The 19,166-nt window shown below is 35.0% G+C and overlaps 1 protein-coding gene across 4 annotated transcripts in view; it reads left to right on the top strand.

Annotated features, from left to right (window-relative positions):
* FBXW7 (F-box and WD repeat domain containing 7) overlaps nucleotides 1-13,129 on the top strand; it is a 104,862-nt gene extending 91,733 nt beyond the window's left edge. For all 4 annotated transcript variants that reach the window (XM_044682152.1, XM_044682153.1, XM_044682155.1 and 1 more), the window contains 6 exons: nucleotides 1,870-2,006; nucleotides 3,256-3,369; nucleotides 4,532-4,713; nucleotides 7,526-7,751; nucleotides 9,644-9,854; nucleotides 11,218-13,129. In XM_044682152.1, the coding sequence (XP_044538087.1) occupies nucleotides 1,870-2,006; nucleotides 3,256-3,369; nucleotides 4,532-4,713; nucleotides 7,526-7,751; nucleotides 9,644-9,854; nucleotides 11,218-11,486 (1,139 nt within the window). In that variant the 3' untranslated portion in view covers nucleotides 11,487-13,129. The remainder of the gene's footprint in view (nucleotides 1-1,869; nucleotides 2,007-3,255; nucleotides 3,370-4,531; nucleotides 4,714-7,525; nucleotides 7,752-9,643; nucleotides 9,855-11,217) is intronic.
* Nucleotides 13,130-19,166: the final 6,037 nt, after the last annotated feature.

Genomic DNA, 19,166 nt, shown 5'->3' on the forward strand with positions numbered 1-19,166 from the left:
GCCAAAATTTTGAAAATGTCTTTGTAGAAAGAAATGATTCTCAAAATGGAACACTTTTAAAAAGTAAAAGTAGTTTTGTTTATAGATAAGAAACTTGGAAAAGGTAAATGATATAGTTGGATAAACAAAGACAAAATATCAGCTTAATTTAACATTTCTTGTAAGCCAAACAGCAGTATCTTTAAAGTGAATGTGGAAGAGTAAAGCTGACTTAGTGACCAAAATGTTATATACTGAATTAAAGTTATGACACTGAACTTCCAACAGTAAATGAAATGAAAGGGCTTAATCTTGGCTAAGTAATAAAAATCATAAGGCAATCTCCATTTAAGTTCTCTCAAGTATCTCTACTTTAAGACTGGGATTATTCATCACAGTGTAACTATTTGAAACCTACAGACAATCCACATGGACTTAATTTAACTAATACTTGTACCTATGAAGCAATTTAACCAGTACTGCTAACAAATAGCAAAAATTGGCTGACTTGTTGCCTAGTCCCTTCCTACTAGAGTTATTAATGAGAAGTGGAAAAGGCCAAAGGGGTAGTTGATCAGGGAAGCAGAGGAAATTGGGGTGGGAGGGAACGGGAAGATAAAAATTGAATTAATATTCTCTAAATAATTAAACTTTTTCTATCTGAAATGAGTAGAATTCAGTTACTTTTAAAGTAGCATAGTACAAAGGAAAGACGATTGGACTAAGGAGTCAAAAGACTGGTCTCAACCTTGCCTTTTAGACGTGTTATCTGGGCAAGTCATTTCATCTGGCTGAGTCTCAATTTCTTCCTTAAAAAAAATGATTATGACACTTGTACTACCTTCATTATAAAGTTAAGGATCAAGTGAGAGCTGGAAAGGAAAGGAGAAAAGGAAAGGAATAGGAATAGGAACATGCATTTACTAAGTGCTTACTCTGTATCCATACTCTACAAGGCCATTTTTTATTTTTTACATGTATGTATATACAGATAGGTAGGTAGTTTAGTTAGTTAGCTATAATTTTTAGTAGCTAATCAAATATCTTATTTCCCTTTGGAAATTGTTTTTTGGGGGGAAAATAACATTAAGAGAAGACTTTTGATGGAACTAACAAAAGGGGTTTATTGACTGGTCTATGAAGAGCCACTTACTGCTCTTGGTTATTAAGGGGGCCCAGGAAATACAGTGTTGGAAAATATTGATGACTGTATTGGTTAAGTTCCTGAAATGTTGACTTGAGGTAGGGAGTAAAAAGAATTATATTCAAGTCTCAGGTTTGCAATGAAGTGGCCATGTAGCCTGAGGCAAGCCACCAAACCTCTTTTGTCTCATCATCTAGAAAGTGGGTACAGCTAAGCTAGGTCCCAATTAGGGCAAATAATGAATTTTGTGAAGTGGTTGCATTATTTTAATTAGCACTGCATATTTCCTTTGGGCTGGAACCAATTACCATATTTCACATAATTATAACTTTGAATAGGACCAATTCGAATACATGGGGTTCGTTATTTGAACTAATCAGGACCTAGCTATATAATAATATCTGTCCTACTTCAAGGAGTTGTTGTGAAGCTCAAATGAGTTAGTACGAAAATAATGTTAAAAGTTCTATATACCAGTGGAAATGCGCATCGGCTATGGGGGAGAGGGTTTGAGGGATGGAAAGTTAGAACATGAATTATGGAACCATGGAAAATTTTTCTAAAAAATAAAAAGAAAGAAAGAAAAAAAAAGAAGTGCTATATAAATGCGAAGTATTATGATTTTAATGCTTTAGTTATTAAAATAATGGAGAATAGCATCCTTTATATTGATATAAAAGAAATGACTACATATAGATTTCATGTTCTTAATTATGGAAGTGTTTTTAATTTGTTCAATCAAATAGGGATTGATGAACCATTGCACATCAAAAGAAGAAAAATCATCAAGCCAGGTTTCATTCATAGTCCATGGAAAAGTGCCTATATCAGGCAGCACAGAATTGATACAAACTGGCGGCGAGGAGAACTGAAATCTCCAAAGGTAATGAAGATTTCTAAGTGATGCCCATTTATAATGAGGATTATTAAGCAGTGGTAGCAGCTAGACATTACTGTTCTGGCTGAGGAGTGTAACATTAGACTACTTCTCTTCTAAGAACCAAAATATTTTAAAGTAATTAGAAAGAGTAATAGACAGATACAGTGAATTGAGCAGAACCAAGAAGACAGTCTTATACAATAACAACAACATTTTAAAGACAAACAACTTTGAAAGACTTAGGTACTCTGGCCAACCACAATTCCAGAGGATTCACAGTGAAACCTGCTATTCATTTCCTGATAAACAAATGTTGGACTCAGTGCAGATTGAGATTTGGGGAGTGGGGTAGAATAAGACATGCCCAATGAGGGAATTTATTTTGCTTTACTATACAAGTTGGTAACAGGGGTCTTATTTTTCTTACCTTCTTTGTGTGAGGGAGGGAGAAGAAGAGGAGGAAGTTCTTTATGAAGATAAAGTAAAATAAATTTTTTTTAAGTAAAAGATAAGTGCTAGATGTTCTTCTATAGCAAATTTCTTTCTTTAACCTGAAAATTAATTAAATTTGATAGCCAAAGGCATGTAAAATCAAGCTTAGCATATTGCATATGTTTCTGCTACTTCTATTTTCAAAAAAGTTGAAAAATGTTGAGCATTTTATGGGGTTTTATAATACAGTATCATTATGTACTGCAAAAATTGCTGGCTTTTTCCTCTAACTTGGTAGTACCTTCTTTTTTTACTGTGAGGTTTCTATGAATTCAAACCCTATTTCATATTTTCTCTACATGTCTACACTTTCCATGTATTGGAAGAACAAGAAAATTTGTGAAATCTTCTGGCATTCTTTTACATTTGAAAGCAAGTGTGGCTTTTGTTAAAAAACAGTTAAGTTTCTTGTCTTAATTAATTAGAAACATAATTAGAGCTAGTCACATCAATATATAACTTCTTGAAAACTAATTTCTTATGTAAAAGCTCCTCTTAATTTTATTGTCAACCATTTTAAAAAATGGGATTGAATCAAAATAAAATTTCAAAACAAAAGTAATGGACAATAAGATTCATAAGAATGAGACAGTGTTTTTTGTATGCATTTTCATTCTAACTAGTTTATTTATATTGAATCCTTATGTTTTATCTTAGAATCAATAGTATGTATTTATTCTTATTCAAATGTACTTTTTTCCTTGTGTAATATATAAAAAGATATTTAGTTATATCTCTCTGGTTCTTGTTTGTCTTATAGGTGCTCAAAGGACATGATGATCATGTGATCACATGCTTACAATTTTGTGGAAACAGAATAGTTAGTGGTTCTGATGACAACACCCTGAAAGTTTGGTCAGCAATCACAGGCAAAGTGAGTTCATTTTCAAGATCTTGAAATTGTGTATATTTTGTTTTTGTTTTGTTCGGATGTACTGACAAATAAAGAGAAAGCATATTTAATTATTGATGCCCACTTATTTTTAGCAAGAATTTAAAAATTGTTTATATAATAAGTCCCAGGTTTGTGAAAGTCACCTTCATGTAACATAATCTGGTCATAGATAAACTGAGAACTTGAGCAGATGTCCTTTACCTTCATTTAAGTTGCATTTGTTTGAATGGTGTGATGTTACTTTCATCTTTTGTAAAAAGTTGTGATTGTAAGAGATTTGTTTTTTTTTTTTAATTCCATTTAAAGGCCATATTTAGTTTAAAATTTTAATGTTTCATGTTAGATTAGCCTAATCTCAAACCATATAAATAATGCTGAAGGAGACTAGGCACTGAAATTGAAATTGGATTAAAAAAAGCAGACTAAGCAGTCACCTTGAAGGCAATAGTAACAGAGTAAAGTCTAGCACTTATTTGTCCAGTACAACAGCATTGCACAGAATTGAGTAATTGGCCAATTTTCTTTTTAAAAAATTATAATGATGAAAGAAGTATATGGAAAAGCTCCTAGTTTTGTTTTGTTTTTAAACACTTTTTCCATGCAACACTTCAATTAGAAATTATTAATCTTTTGAATATCTCAAGTCAGATTTGAAGATAAAAAGGGAACTTCACATTTCCATGGTGTAATATTAGTTTGGGATTTATCTTCAAGGTTTTAATGTCTGTCATTACATGTCTGGAAGTATCTTGGCTGGATCATAACTACTGCCTTTAGGCAGGCTCAGATGAAATGTGGTATGTAGCCACACCCAGTACTGTTGGCATTCTTTGACTAAAGCCATCCCCATGGAAGAAACCAAGTTACAATTTAGTATTCTTTTGTCAAAAAAGGCCAGGCTTGGACTGTCCCATCTTACAGAGAAACATTTGCTACTTTAGCCCTCTCTGGCATTCATATGTAATACGTTACTGAATATGCAAGGTGAATTGTAACATGATTCTTATGCCAAAATTAAAAATTATTTCCTGATACTTCTGGCAATCAAAATTTGAATGCTTTTAAACCCAATTTTAATGAATGGTGTTTAAATTTTGCTCTTTATCCAAAAGTAAGGCTCTTGAGTAATTTTTTTTTCCAGTGTTTGAGAACATTAGTGGGACACACCGGTGGAGTATGGTCATCACAAATGAGAGACAATATCATCATCAGTGGATCTACTGATCGCACTCTTAAAGTTTGGAATGCAGAGACTGGAGAATGTATACATACTTTATATGGACATACCTCCACTGTTCGTTGTATGCACCTCCATGAGAAGCGGTAAGAGCAAAATCTTGCTGGTTTGGGCCCTTTATTGATAGTGAACTGATTGTCCTACATTGCCTAAGTCACTTTCATTTGGCTACTAATAGATATCACTTCTGCAGCCATGTCCAGGTTTCAACTTTAGATGTATTTGTTCACAGAAATGTCTTGCCTTTAAGTTCTCCTCTGTTGCCAGAGATGGTGATGGTGATGATGATGATTTCTAGGCAGAAGTTTTCATTAAGATTTAGTATCGGGGGGGGCAGCTGGGTAGCTCAGTGGATTGAGAGCCAGGTCTAGAAATGGGAGGTCCTGGGTTCAAATATGGCCTCAGACACTTCCCAGCTGTGTGACCCTGGGCAAGTCACTTGACCCCCATTGCCTACCCTTACCACTCTTCTGCTTTGGAGCCAATACACAGTATTGACTCCAAGACAGAAGGCAAGGGTTTAAAAAAAAAAGAGAGAGAGATATTTAGTATCAGCTGTTGAATTATTGAGGTCACTTATTCTTATCACCTTTGAATGTATATTTTTTTAGCCATCCTTTCAAAATGATTAATAGTGAGTTGTTTGCAGAGAGTTGGCTCCTAGTCTGAATTGTCCTGGGTATCTCCCGTTCTCCTGGGTGATAAAAGTTTTGAAATAGGTCTAGGAAAAGAAGAGAGATATACCTAACAATTAAAGCACTGATTCCCTTCCTGGTTTTGCTCCAATTGAATTATGTGCCAATTAGTTTGAGTCCTGGCTTTGTCACAAAGGTAGTATAAACTTTTCCCTTTTCCAGGCTTTAGTTTTCAGTCTGTAAATTAAGGAGTTGGGCTTAAGTTATGTCAGATTCTTTTTATCCCTAAAACTCCATGATTCTAAGTTACTTAGCTATCCCATGCTCTGGGTTGCATATCTGTCCAATTAGACAACTATGCTTTCTTTAACCTCCCCCTCAAGAAAATTGTGAGAGAGAATAAAAGTATTCCTATGAATGCCTTTTCAGAGAAAAGTAGCATAATATGCAAAGTGGTGAGTTACTACGGTAATGGTTTTTCAAAAGAAAAGATTTGAAAGGCATTTCAAAGGAGGCATACTTAGATTTATCAAAAATGTTTACAGCAGAAAACCATGGATATGAGAACTTGTAGTTAGGATCACATATAGAAATATAACAAGTCTTCAAAATGGCCTTGAATTGGAAATTTGGCCATATGTAATTGTGAGTTTTCACTGTTAGGCCCCTGTGTGCCACTTTATTCCAGCTCAACCAATTATAATATGTTCCCATTTATAGAGGAATTGGTCCAGAACTCTCTAGAACATTTTTTTTCCTCATTAGGTTAGGAACTAACTCTCTGAAAATCCATTAATGTAAAAGTTTGTGTAAATATAATTGTAATGTAAAATATAAAAATTATTATATGCCCACCTTGGTTTAAGCAGCTCACACCTAATGATTCAATTCAGAGCAACTACTAGATGCTCAAGATACACTTACTCTATTTGAGACAATCATTAGAGTGCTCATCTGAGTCTAATGTATTTATTTGAAAAATTTTTTGATACCTTTAGTTTTCATATCCCTTTTACTTACACACACACACATTATCCATTGTTCAGTTTCAGCTCTTTTGTCCTCCCTTTTGAATTTTTTCATTCCCATTATTGTTTTGTCAGTTCCTGTATCTCCCTTTGCTTCTCTGAATTCTTCATATTCGTTGTTACATACAGACTGGTAATAGTATATTATACTCACATAAGGGAAGCTTGAAGGAAAAGAATAAGCTTTCATATTGCACAGGCATTATGATAAGCACTTAGAAATATTGTCTCATTTCATCCTCACAACTACTCTGTGAGAGAGATAATGTTAATATCCCCATCTTACAATTGAGGCAGACAGTTAAGTGACTTGCCCGGGGTCACCCAGTTAGTAAGTATCTGAGGCTGAATTTGAATTTAGATCTTCCTGATTCTAAGCCTGACACTCTGTCCCCTACATCACCTAACTGCCTAATTTGTGTAGCATCCCCCTAGTTGATGGATACCAATGTATTTTACAGGAATTAACAAAGGAAATATAATAGATCCACTATTTTCAAAGCAGGTTCTGTGTTGTGTCTTTTACTGTTAACCCATTCCAGTCTTCTTTTACTAGTCAGGGTAACATTGTTCTCAGGAAGAACCATTCAGCATATCCTATATTGGAATTTTGATGTCTAGAGATAATGAAGGATATAGAATGTTAATGCAATGTCTTCATTATGAATGAATGCAATTAAAATTCACTTTCATTTCTAATTTGAATTAAATTTGAAGCTATTTAAACAATACAAGGCACTATGATCTACTAGGTAAGAATATTAGATTGGGTGCCAGGTAATCTGAATTCTAGTTGCACTTATGCTATGTCTTAATTGCTCTATGCCACTTTCCCAGTTTCTCAAATGTGAGTATTGTCTGAATATCTCTCCATCTTAAAAATACCGTAAGACCAAATGGGAAAATGGGAAAGAGTTTTGAACTCTTCAGAAACAAGTTACTTTATAAATTCAAATTTATAAATTTAAAATTCAAAATGTTTGTTTAATTATTTCATCAATTTGACCTTCAAAAATCACTATAGGGCAGGTATGGAATTGAATACATCTTTCTAAGCATTATGTGCACGTATTTCCTTTGTTACTTCTATCTGTTTTCTACTCCCCATCATCTGTTGAAGTGTATTTTAATTTCTGCATTCAGACTCATTTTAACTCTGATTAATGATAGACATGGTTTAAAGCTCTCTGTCAGACACTTTAATTCCAAGTTGTATTCTTATTCTTGTTCTTCAGTGTTGTCAGCGGTTCTCGAGATGCTACGCTTAGGGTTTGGGACATTGAGACAGGCCAGTGTTTACATGTCCTGATGGGTCATGTAGCTGCAGTCCGATGTGTTCAGTATGATGGCAGGAGGGTTGTTAGTGGAGCATATGATTTCATGGTGAAGGTGTGGGATCCAGAGACTGAGACTTGCCTACACACACTGCAAGGACATACTAATAGAGTTTATTCGTTGCAGGTAAGAGATTTTGTGTGCCACCTTCCAGAAATGTTCTACTAACTAATAATCTGTGTTTGTGGAAACTGTACTAATTAATTGTCTGGTAAAAAATAGTAGTCCATTAGAGCACTAGAAAGATAGGAAGAAAAGAATTTTCCTTTAACTTGTGTAGGTGCCACTTACGTAATGAGCATGAAGAAAACATGTGAGAATTTGGAATTACTTAATTGTTGTATCATTTTCTACTTTTTTATTATATAATTTCCTTCGAAAATAGAAATACCTATGTTGAACAGTTGAAACCTGTCACTTTTGATTCTTAAGTTATGTTACAATAGATATTGTTACTAGAGTAAACCTGGTTTTAATTCACTCCTTAGGCAAGGATTAATTTGGCCAAAAAGTTCCCCTTGACCTTGGTAGCTTGAGTTTGATGGACCATGTAATTGGGATTCTGTCCCTACTCGTGTCGGACCTGCAGCCTGCTGCAAGAGACATTTTCTCCCTGCCAGAGACATTCTTAGACCAGTCCTATAAGGAGACTTACTCTCAAACTGGGGTTTTTAACCTGGCTATAGTGAACTTTTTTAAAAAAATTTTGATAACTATATTTTAATTGATTTTCTTTGTAATCCTATGTGTGTTATACATTTAAAATACATTATTCTGAGGTGTCCTTAGGTTTCACCAGACTGCCCAAGGGACCCATGATACCAAAAAGGTTCAGAAACCCTCTTCTGCACTGGATTCTTAACATTTGAATTAGATATCCTTGAATAAATTCACTATGGTTTTCGAAGTTAAGTAACAAAACTTTTGTAATCTTTAGAGAAAGAGATGTTAATATGTATTCTCCCCACCACCCCAATATGTGGCAATTTATTTACATTTATTTACACTCACTAGCTAATGTCCATCCACAATCTGGGCATCGTAGACTGCCTATAGTGGCAATTTCATTCTCAATATTCTTGTTTAGTTGGCATACAGCATTGATTTGGGGCAGTCATTACTACATTAAAATGATTTTTGATACAGGCCAAGTAATTTGTTGTTGTAGTTGTGTTTTCACTTTTGTTCCCAGAGCTAGTTGTTTAAGGGGAGGAGAAGAAAAGGAGAGGATGTTTCTTAGGAGGGTCATATTAGAAATTCTTTTTTATTTTGTGAGCATTAATGACAACTAAATTCTTCATTTAAGTGAATCATTAGACTGAGAACTGAAAATGACAATGTTTGCATCATCTTAAATTTGTTTGAGGTCATTTGTTTAGTGGAAGTAAAGGTAGCAAGGGAATGATGGAGATTTTTCAGTAAGTCTGTCATCAAAATGACACCATTCCTAATTGCAAACATGATTCATTATTTGTTAGCATATTTCCTAATTAGTTTTAGGTTCTCATAAATACTGTAATACTTTTCCATGCAATTTTTAAATGAGATTTAAGCACTGTGAAAAGTGTCTCCAGCCCTTTCCTATATTTAGATGCTGTTAAGCACTTCCATTATCACAAGCTATGTCAGCAGGTTTGACTTCTTGCTGCAGGTAATAGTCAATGGCTTTCTCATTTATGCCAGAACCATCCCAACATATGTAGATGTCGAGAGGATTGGGTTTTAAGAATGAGATGTTGAATTATGCTCACTGTTTACTTTGCGATTGATATTTTTAAAATTTGTTTTAGTTTAAGAATTCTTAAATATTTCTGCAGCCAGGTGATGTAAACACAATGCATTGCCAGCAAAAACCTGCTCAGTGCAACTCTGCTTGATATGGTTGGATTGAACAACAGATTGAGAATTGAATGACATCTGAGTTAGTGCCCCTACATTGTGGGCTCTCACCATGGTTAGAGATGGGAGCCGTAAATATCTTATTCACATTCATTGCTAATTGGATCTCTTTCTTCTAGTTTGATGGCATCCATGTAGTGAGTGGATCTCTTGATACTTCAATCCGAGTATGGGATGTAGAAACGGGGAACTGCATTCACACATTAACAGGACATCAGTCATTAACAAGTGGAATGGAACTCAAGGACAACATTCTTGTCTCTGGAAATGCAGATTCTACAGTTAAAATCTGGGATATAAAAACAGGACAGTGTTTACAGACATTGCAAGGTGAGTTTTGAATAACAAAACTTAGTAGTAATCACAGTATGGTGCTATCTCTTCAAACAGAAACATATTTGCTTTTACATGAATCTGTGAGCACTTCTCCTTTGAACTAGGCCTATAGGTTCCAGATTAGCCTTGGCAAACTATTTCAAGCTATATTTTGAAAAGGAAAATTGTTTTAATAACTTTCTACTTAAACATCAAGCAAAGAACCCACATAAAATTAAAGACTATAAGTTTCTTTCTAAAACAACATGGCTTATAAGAAAAACTTATTATTAAGTTGCTTTCAGAATGTACCAATTATGGCAGTTTGTTTTAGGGGGGTTTGTTGAATTGAGATTAAATAATTATTTAACTTAAATTTGACATTTGATTTGTGAAAAAATGTTGTATTGGAATTAAAACTGCACCTTTTTATTTCTTAAAATAGCTTTAATATTTTTTTTCTTTAAAGAAATCTTTAACACAGATTTTAAAGTTGAACACTCTTAACCAACTATTTAATTAGAATGGAAATAGTATGTAGTATGAGAGTGACCCATTGAAAACCCCATCTGGAAATCACTCACTCACTTAAGAGTTTCATTTTATATTTTACTGTCATTTCATGCCCTCTAAATCAGTTTTAATGGTTGTTCCTCAAAGTAAGATTCTTAATTTTTTTATTTTCAAACTTATTTATTCTCTTCTCCCCATGCTTCAAAGAGCATTCTTTCCAACAGTGTTTGCTAGCCTTCTGTCTTGTTAAACTTCCATCATATCATTCTCCAAATATTGTGGTAGTTTGGGGTCATTTGTGATTAATCATACATCTTAGCCCCTACAAGAGTCCCAAAATTATTTTTTAAGCCAGACATTAGGGTGATAAAAAATAATAGCATCTTGTTTTTTCAGTTTTGTCCCTGGAGTTCATCCTTGCATTTAGGATTTACAGTCGTGTTCATTCATTCAGTTGTGCGATACCTTTGAATTAACAACTCAAAGGCTTATGGTGGTGGGTCACACAAAAATCTGGTCCTCAACACAATGCATGAAGCAGTACTAGCACCACTAAAACTCAGAAAAACTTTTATCCAGATATTTTAGAAATGAAATATGTCTCCAGTCCCTAAACAAGAATTCCTAAATAAATAGTTCTCTATACTAATACTTCAATCACAAATAGCTACTAGATTTCCCCACATCCATACTAGTCTTCCTTTGAAATTAAAAAAAAAAACAACTTAGAACAAGGTTTCTAAATATGTAAAACTTTAAATATTTCATTTACTGTATGTTCTAATATAGCAGTCTACAAATTACTATGTATCTAACCCATAGCCATAATTTCTGACCAATAACTAAATTCTTTTGGTTTTCCTAGGTCCCAACAAACATCAGAGTGCTGTGACCTGTTTACAGTTCAACAAGAACTTTGTAATTACCAGCTCAGATGATGGGACTGTAAAACTGTGGGACTTGAAAACGGGTGAATTTATCCGAAACCTAGTCACATTGGAGAGTGGGGGGAGTGGGGGAGTCGTGTGGCGGATCAGAGCCTCTAACACAAAGCTGGTGTGTGCAGTTGGAAGCCGCAATGGGACTGAGGAAACAAAGCTGCTGGTGCTGGACTTTGATGTGGACATGAAGTGAAGAGAGCAGAAAAGATGAATTTGTCCAAACATGTAGAAGATGTACTCCCTGCCCTTCCCCCCTGCAAAAAAAAAAAAAAAAATCCCTTGTTCTCTGTGGTGCAGGATGTTGGCTTGGGGCAACAGATCGTAGAGACCTACATTCGGAGGAGAAGATGATGACGAGATGATGAACCATACCTGACAAGCGAGGCATCTGCTGTCTCATCATGTACAAGGCTTCACTTTGGACTGGGGGCAGCTTTGCAAAATATGACTTTCTAAATCAAACCAGGTGCAATTATTTCTTTATTTTCCTCTCAAGTGGTCATTGGGCAGTGCGATGCTGAAACCTTGTTCCAAATCCTGCTAACCTGTTCTTTTACCACCGAGGTCTAGAAAGGAGCTGCAATAACATCAAAATGTGGACTGGTTGCCTTTTCAAATTAGAGAGAGCATCTGCAACAACAACAAAAAAAGTCATTTCTGGAGTGGAAAAGCTAAAAAGTTTTTACTGTGAATTGTTTTTGTACAGTTATCATAAAAAAGCTTTTTCTTTTTTTTTTTCTTTTTTTTCTTTTTTTTTTGCCAACCATTGCCAATGTCAATCAATCACAGTATTAGCCTCTGTTAAACTATTTACTGTTGCTTCCATTTACACTCTTCAACGCATATGTTGCTCTGAGGTGGCAAGTTGTCCTGGGTTCTGTGAGTCCTGAGATGGATTTAATTCTCGATGCTGGTGCTAGAAGTAGGTCTTCAAATATGGGATTGTTGTCCCACCCCTGTACTGTATTCCCAGTGGCCAAACTTATTTATGCTGCTAAATGAAAGAGAAAAAAAAGCAAATTATTTTTTTTTATTTTTTTTCTGCTGTGACGTTTTAGTCCCAGACTGAATTCCAAATTTGCTCTAGTTTGGTTACGGAAAAAAAAAAAAAGACTTTTTGCCACTGAAACTTGAGCCATCTGTGCCTCTAAGAGGCTGAGAGTGGGAGAGTTTCAGACAATAAAGAGTGAAGTTTGCCTGCAAGTAAAGAATTGAGAGTGTGTGCAAAGCTTATTTTCTTTTTTTTTTTCTGGGCAAAAATGAAAAACACATTCCTTAGAACAAAGCTATTCCAGCCTGTTCTGTTGGGAAACTTTTCTTTTTGAGGGCTGTGGTGAATGGAATGAACATACATAATAAAACTGACAAAATATTTTTTAAAACTATAAAACATAAAATGAAAATAAAGTCGCTGGTCAGTCTTAGTGTTCTACAGTATTTGGGAAAAAAACAGCTGTTACAGTTTTATTGCTGTGAGTAACTGACAAAGCAGAAACGATTCCGTTTTTGTAGTAAAGGCGTCACATGCAAACAAACAAAATGAATGAATAAGTCGAATGGTTTTGCCTCATTCTCCAAGAGCCACAACTCAAGCTGAACTGTGAAAGTGGTTTAACACTGTATCCTAGGCGATTTTGTTTTTTTATTCCTCCTCCTGTTTTTTGTTTTATTTATAGTCTGATTTAAAACAATCAGATTCCAGTTGGTTAATTTAGTTATGTAACAACCTGACATGAGGGAGGAAAACAACCTTTAAAAGGATTGTGTCTATGGTTTGATTCACTTAGAAATTTTATTTTCTTATAACTTAAGTGCAATAAAATGTGTTTTTTCATGTTAGTATGGCTGTTTCTTCCTTGAGGTAGTACTGCTTCACTGCAAATAGTTCTTTTTCCCCCTAAAATTTAAATCAAGAAAAAATCTTCTGTTCACATTCTCTCAATGCCTTCCAGGACCATTTTACACAACTGAAATTTTATAAAAATAACTGCTTATCACCCCTGTCATCTAATAAGAATCTATAGAGGACCCCAATTTATCATCTTTTATGTTACATTGGTGTGTATAGCTCTTTCTCAACAAGTCACCCCACCAATCCAGGCCTTATCTTCCTCATTTGCGAAATGGAGGAAGTTGAACTAAAATATCTCTTTTAGCCCCTAAATCTATAGCATGTATATATAATACATAAACCTAAATTTAGATATATTTTGGTTTCAAGGAATCATTACATCATTGGCCTTCATAGATGAAATTTCTAGAATTCCTAGTAATAAGTAGTCCATAGCCTACTCATTTAAGAGTTCATTTAATAGGCTAAAAGCAGGAATGAAAAACAATACTTAAGGATCTTGTATCTGTTAACTAAATAAGTTTTCATGAAAATATCTAGAACTGAATTCCAGAGGTGTTGGTTATTGATTAAAATAAGCTATTTCAATCAATATCCAGCAACTTAAAACCATCCAAATCTAGTCAAGAATTAAGCAGGGGAAAAAAAAAAGCCCCAGTTAGCTAAAACTGATATCACAGAGCCTTTTCACAAATGACAAAACATGTAAAATGCTTTGCAAACTTTAAAGGACTATAAAAATGTGGTTGTTTTAATTATGATTATTACTACTCATTTGGAAAGCTCCCTAGGGCCTCACTCAGAACCTACTCACTCTTACTTTTGATATAGACATAACAAATTTGGTTATCTGGATTCCTAGCTTGAAAGCAGCAAATTAGAATCAAAATAAGTTATTCCAGACAGACATATTGAAAACAATCTGAAATAACAACTGATGGAAAGGGAGAAATTAAAAACTAGAAAATTAATTAGAAGAACCCAAAAAACAGTAGCCTAGAACCAATTAAATTAAAAGGCATAAATAGCCTACATATCTCAATAACAAAGCCTAAAAGGGATCACCTTAGAACAACACAATATAATTAATTTTTCCATTAATGATTTCAAGTTCATCAAGGAAAGAATAAATTGTGTTCAGGATCCTCTTTAAGAAAGTAGGGAAGACACTTCAAACAGATGATCATGAAGGAAAGGATTCCAATTTAAATAGCTAAACCATATAAAATAGGAACATTTCATTTATCTGGAAAATTCACTTGTATAAAAGAAATGCCATTTCTTATGTCTTACACATAATGATTATTGATTATGATTAATGATTATTGGATTAGATTGATTTTGAAAAAAGCCATCTTTATAATGTCAAATGAAGAATAGGATCTTTAATTGGATTGCAGGTTAATAAAAGCATTTTTTACAATATAACTCAAATTACAATGTTTGAAGACAAAACTGAAATAATCCAAAATTTAAAAACAAAATATTTGTAAGGTTTTGGGGAAATAGAGCTTATAGCATATATTCTTTTTTGGGGGTGGGGGAATTGATATCATAAATGTATATTATCTGTCTTGGTCAGTGGGATCATTTTAATATTTTAGGGCTTATTCTGTACTTTGTGATATGTAATTTTAATGAGGATAATCTCAATTTACAAAAAAACATATTCCAAGAAGTCCTTTTGAGATTCTTTTCTATTGAAGAGTTCATGTTGTAGAAGGCCAAATACATATTGTTTATGATCTATTATCTTTACCCCTTCCGATGCTAGAGGAAATTGTTGAATGAATGAATAATAATTGACAAGAACTAGATAGGATCTAAAAGTTCCATACCATAGAAAGCAGAGCATTTCCTTTACCCAATGATTTGAGGTTCCAGATTTTTATATTAAGCTCATGAATTGAAGCAGATTGTCAGAAGTCTATAGTGAGCAGTCTTAGACTAGATCCATACCATAATGCTAAGTTTCTAGGATTTATTAGTTGAAATGCCAGCTACTTGCTTCCAAGAGGAGGGCTACCCAAAATAGCTAGTTTCCATGCCATCCATGAATACATGACAATAATACATGACAAAAACTTTTGGCCTATCACATTTTTAAAAGATAAGATAGCAAAGCCCACCAATTGTTACTGCCTTTTATCATACTTTACATGATCATGTTGGGGGAAAGAATACTCTGTTCCAATGACCGAAGCAAAACACGACATACTCCTCTGAACACATCCCAAGGGGAAAAATTTCAAGCTAGTTCAATTATTTTCTTACAATCCTGTCCTACATTAATATAAAGGTTAAAGCTCAAAATGGTTTTGACCTTTCAGCTAAAATTCTTTTAAATTAGTGTTGTTGGAAAGGCAAATTTTCTATTCCAAAGGTAAAATTATAATACAAATCAATGGCGACAAACCATGGAGAAACATTACAAAGTAGTGTAATGGAGACAACAATGTCCTGGGAATCAGGAAAGATCTCAGTTCAAATGCCAATTCAGAGATAAGCCATGTAATCTTTAGAAGTGACTTCATAGACTTAATTTCCTCATCTGTAAAATGCAGGTCATCGCCCTTCCTCTTCGTTCCCTTATAGGGAGGATGTGAGGAAAGAAGCCTTGTAAACCCTGAAGGACTTCAGGAATGTACGCTCGCTCTTAGTGGCCAAAGAACTGAACCGAAGGTCAGGAAGACTTGGGTCTGCCGCTGTGGAGTCGTGATTCCTAAAAAATGAAGGAACTGGACTACGTGATTTCTAATGTCCTTAACAGGCTGCGATTCTATGTACTTTCCAAGCATCATGTGCCAAATCACAGGAAGGCAGTAGACTAGCTCATTATGCTTTGGGTGAATTGTTTAGGGTGCTGACATCTTTTTAACTTCCCTCCCTCTTATCTCGGTACCACTCACAACTGCTCCTTACTCAGCAGGAACTGCAATTCTCCTCAGCAGCCTGCACTAGCCCAATGGGCCTTTCTGAAGGATTTGTTTGATTTATTTCCAAAACTGAACCACTGGTATTTTACTTAATTTTCACAAATCACTTTCTATACCCCTTACAATAATGGTAAAAGTAGCATTTTTGTGTAAGGCCTACAGTGTGCCAAGTGCTGTGCTAAGCACTTTATTTACAAACATTCTGTTCTCATTACAACTTTGGGAAGCAGGTGGTGATATTTTCACATCAGAGGAAACTGAGGCAGGCAACTTAAATTACTTGCTCATGGTCACACAGTAAAGATACGAAGATTTGAACAACATAAAGTATGGCTAGAGGATGTTCCTTTAAACTAAACAGAGAAACTCTGGAATGTATCCAAAGATAGTGTATATATATACCTTATATATTAATATATTTTATTTATATTTATTTTTATTTATATATTATATAATATTTATACATTTATTTATATATGTATATATTGTATATAAAATATTATACTTATTATTTATATATTATTATATATGTTTTATATATATAATATATTATCCCTTATGTTTCAAAGAGGAGGCTGGTTGGGGATGATTAGAGATCAAGGATTGCTTAAGCCCGAAGGAGAGATTCAGCAGTGGCTGGCCCCCAGGAGTGAAAATGCTCTTGTTCCACTGTGAAATAAGAGGGTTTCACCCATACATGACTTGAAATCATTGCTTCTGGGCTGTCACTGTAGGAAGATTCTTAGAGTCAGAAGAAGGATGTAGGGCCAACCCTCCCTTATTTTGCAGATGGTTAAATGGAGACCCAGTGTGGGGACAAGGGATGGTGTTGCAGCTAATCCACGGTATGGCCAAGATGAGGACCTCAATCCAACTAGTTGCCCATCAGAGCCTTTTCCCCTACTTCACCCTGCCTCCCTGGGACAAGGTTCTAAAGACCAGTCACTCCTCCCTCTGTTTTTCCCTTCATTGTACTTCCACTCAATGGCCATCAAGAACCAATTTTTTTCTTGGGTTGCTTATTAGATTGCTCAATAGATGCTGGCCCCAAAATACTTGTAGGTGAGATGGGGAAAGTAGATCATGCTCAAGATGCCTTCAAGTTCTTCCCAATGCTATGTAATAAAAGTAAAATTATTAAATGTAATATTAATAAAATATTGTGGTCACCGTTATAAAATTTACTCTCAAGTCAGGAGTCTGTTAGTAGCTCTTCACAAAGTAATTTTAATAAAAATAGAAATATATGAAAAAGGCAAATGAAGGAAGGGGACGGAAAATCTCACCTATCTAGAAAAATGCCTAAGCCGAAATCCCAAGCCTGCCAAGCCGCTTAGCCCACAAAAGCCCTCGAGTGCCAACCAAAAGAGACAGACAGACACAGAGAGAAAGACAGGCATATAGACAGACAGAGAGAAAGCTCCACCCCACACCTTTTATCCTATGTGCCCCTACATCCCACAATGTACGCACGCAAAAATGGGATGCAAGGTAGGACAAACTTAAGGAAGTGGTTTCTATCATCACTGCTATGATAGCACTCACAGAAATCCCTATGTTGAGAGAGCCAGGATGGGGATCTCATATTGATTTTACAAAGTATGAACAAATGCTTAACCAGTGAGTCTTTAAAATGTTCTTGTTTTACTCACTTCAAAACCATGTTTTCTTTAAAACACACATTGAAACTCAGAAGCAAAGGGAAAAGATGGTCTTATTCGCTTTTCACTGAGTCACCTAATAGATGCTTTCTTCAACTTTATTTCTCTGACCCCACTTTCTCAGAAACAGAAATGTTGGCTAACAAAGAGAAGTAATTTAGCACTTCACGAACTTGAAGGTGATGCTTTTTAAACGTTTGTTTAGTTTCTCTGCAATATGTGTGTGTATACATATGTGCATATATAAGTAACTATGTTTATGTATATGTCCATAAAATGTGTGTATATATATATATATGTATACATATATATATATATATGTGTGTATGTTGGGATCATAAGAATGTAAGCTAGACCCAGAAGAGACCTCTGAGGCCATTGAATCCAACCTCTTCACAGGGAAGAGAAAGTTGAGGCCCAGAGAGGGAAAGTTGCCCAAGGTCACCCAGCTAGAGAGTAGCAGGGCTGGAATTCTCTACTTCTCATTGGGATTTTATATTATGCATCTGGACAGTGAATTTGCAGAGTGAATCAATAACTTTGTTTCAGTATCTTCCTGCATCCCTGAGGAGATGGTTTTAAATTTACTCTAAAGTGGCTGAGCCCGGTAACACTTCATATCAAGAGAGGAGGCTTAGTCATTGATTTGAGCTGAAAACAAACTCAGCAAATGTTCTAGTATTGGTGAGTCACCCACATCTCCCACTGCTCATTCTGTTCAAGGCCAGTGATTGCCAAATTCATCCCTATGCTACCTTCTCTATTTTTATAAGATACCAGAGGAGAATATTCGTAAAATAATTCCCTTTAGAGGAAAGGAAAGATTCCTGAACCCCAAAAGGACTGATGAGGAGAGGTACCCTTTCAAACTTACTATTCTCATTCAGAAATCCTGAGGGGAAAAGTCATTACTGCATAGAGATCTGGACAGATAGTCAGGGAGGTCTGGGCTAAGGTCTTCCTTGGACCCATAATAGCTGGGTGACTCTAGACAATTTATTTAGCTTTTTGATGGTCCCATGACCCACCAAGCATTATTCCAAGACTGAGTGGCAGAGAAGATGGTGATCTCTTTTGGTAGGAGTTCCTTACCTAGAGTCTATATCCCAAAGAAATCACAGTTCTGATTCCTTTGCCTCCTCTTCCTTCTCCCTCTCCCTCCAAAGAAAAATATTCTACCTGCCTTTTCTTGCCAGTGATCTGAGAAAAAAGAGCCATCAAGTGGACCTTTTGGGTCTTCATAGCTCCCTTAAAAAAAGTCTGCTTACAAAAACTATGAACAACAGAATACTAAAATTTTCAAATCAGAAGGAGTCCCAGTTAAGGGCTTTCTTAACTTTGAGTCTGTGAGTTAAAGGCATTAAATTCTAGACTTATACAAATATACAGATGACACAAAGGTGGAAATGAAAATGAAGCCTGCC

The sequence above is a fragment of the Gracilinanus agilis genome, chromosome 6, assembly GCF_016433145.1.
Source record: "Gracilinanus agilis isolate LMUSP501 chromosome 6, AgileGrace, whole genome shotgun sequence".
NCBI classification, from domain to species: domain Eukaryota; kingdom Metazoa; phylum Chordata; class Mammalia; order Didelphimorphia; family Didelphidae; genus Gracilinanus; species Gracilinanus agilis.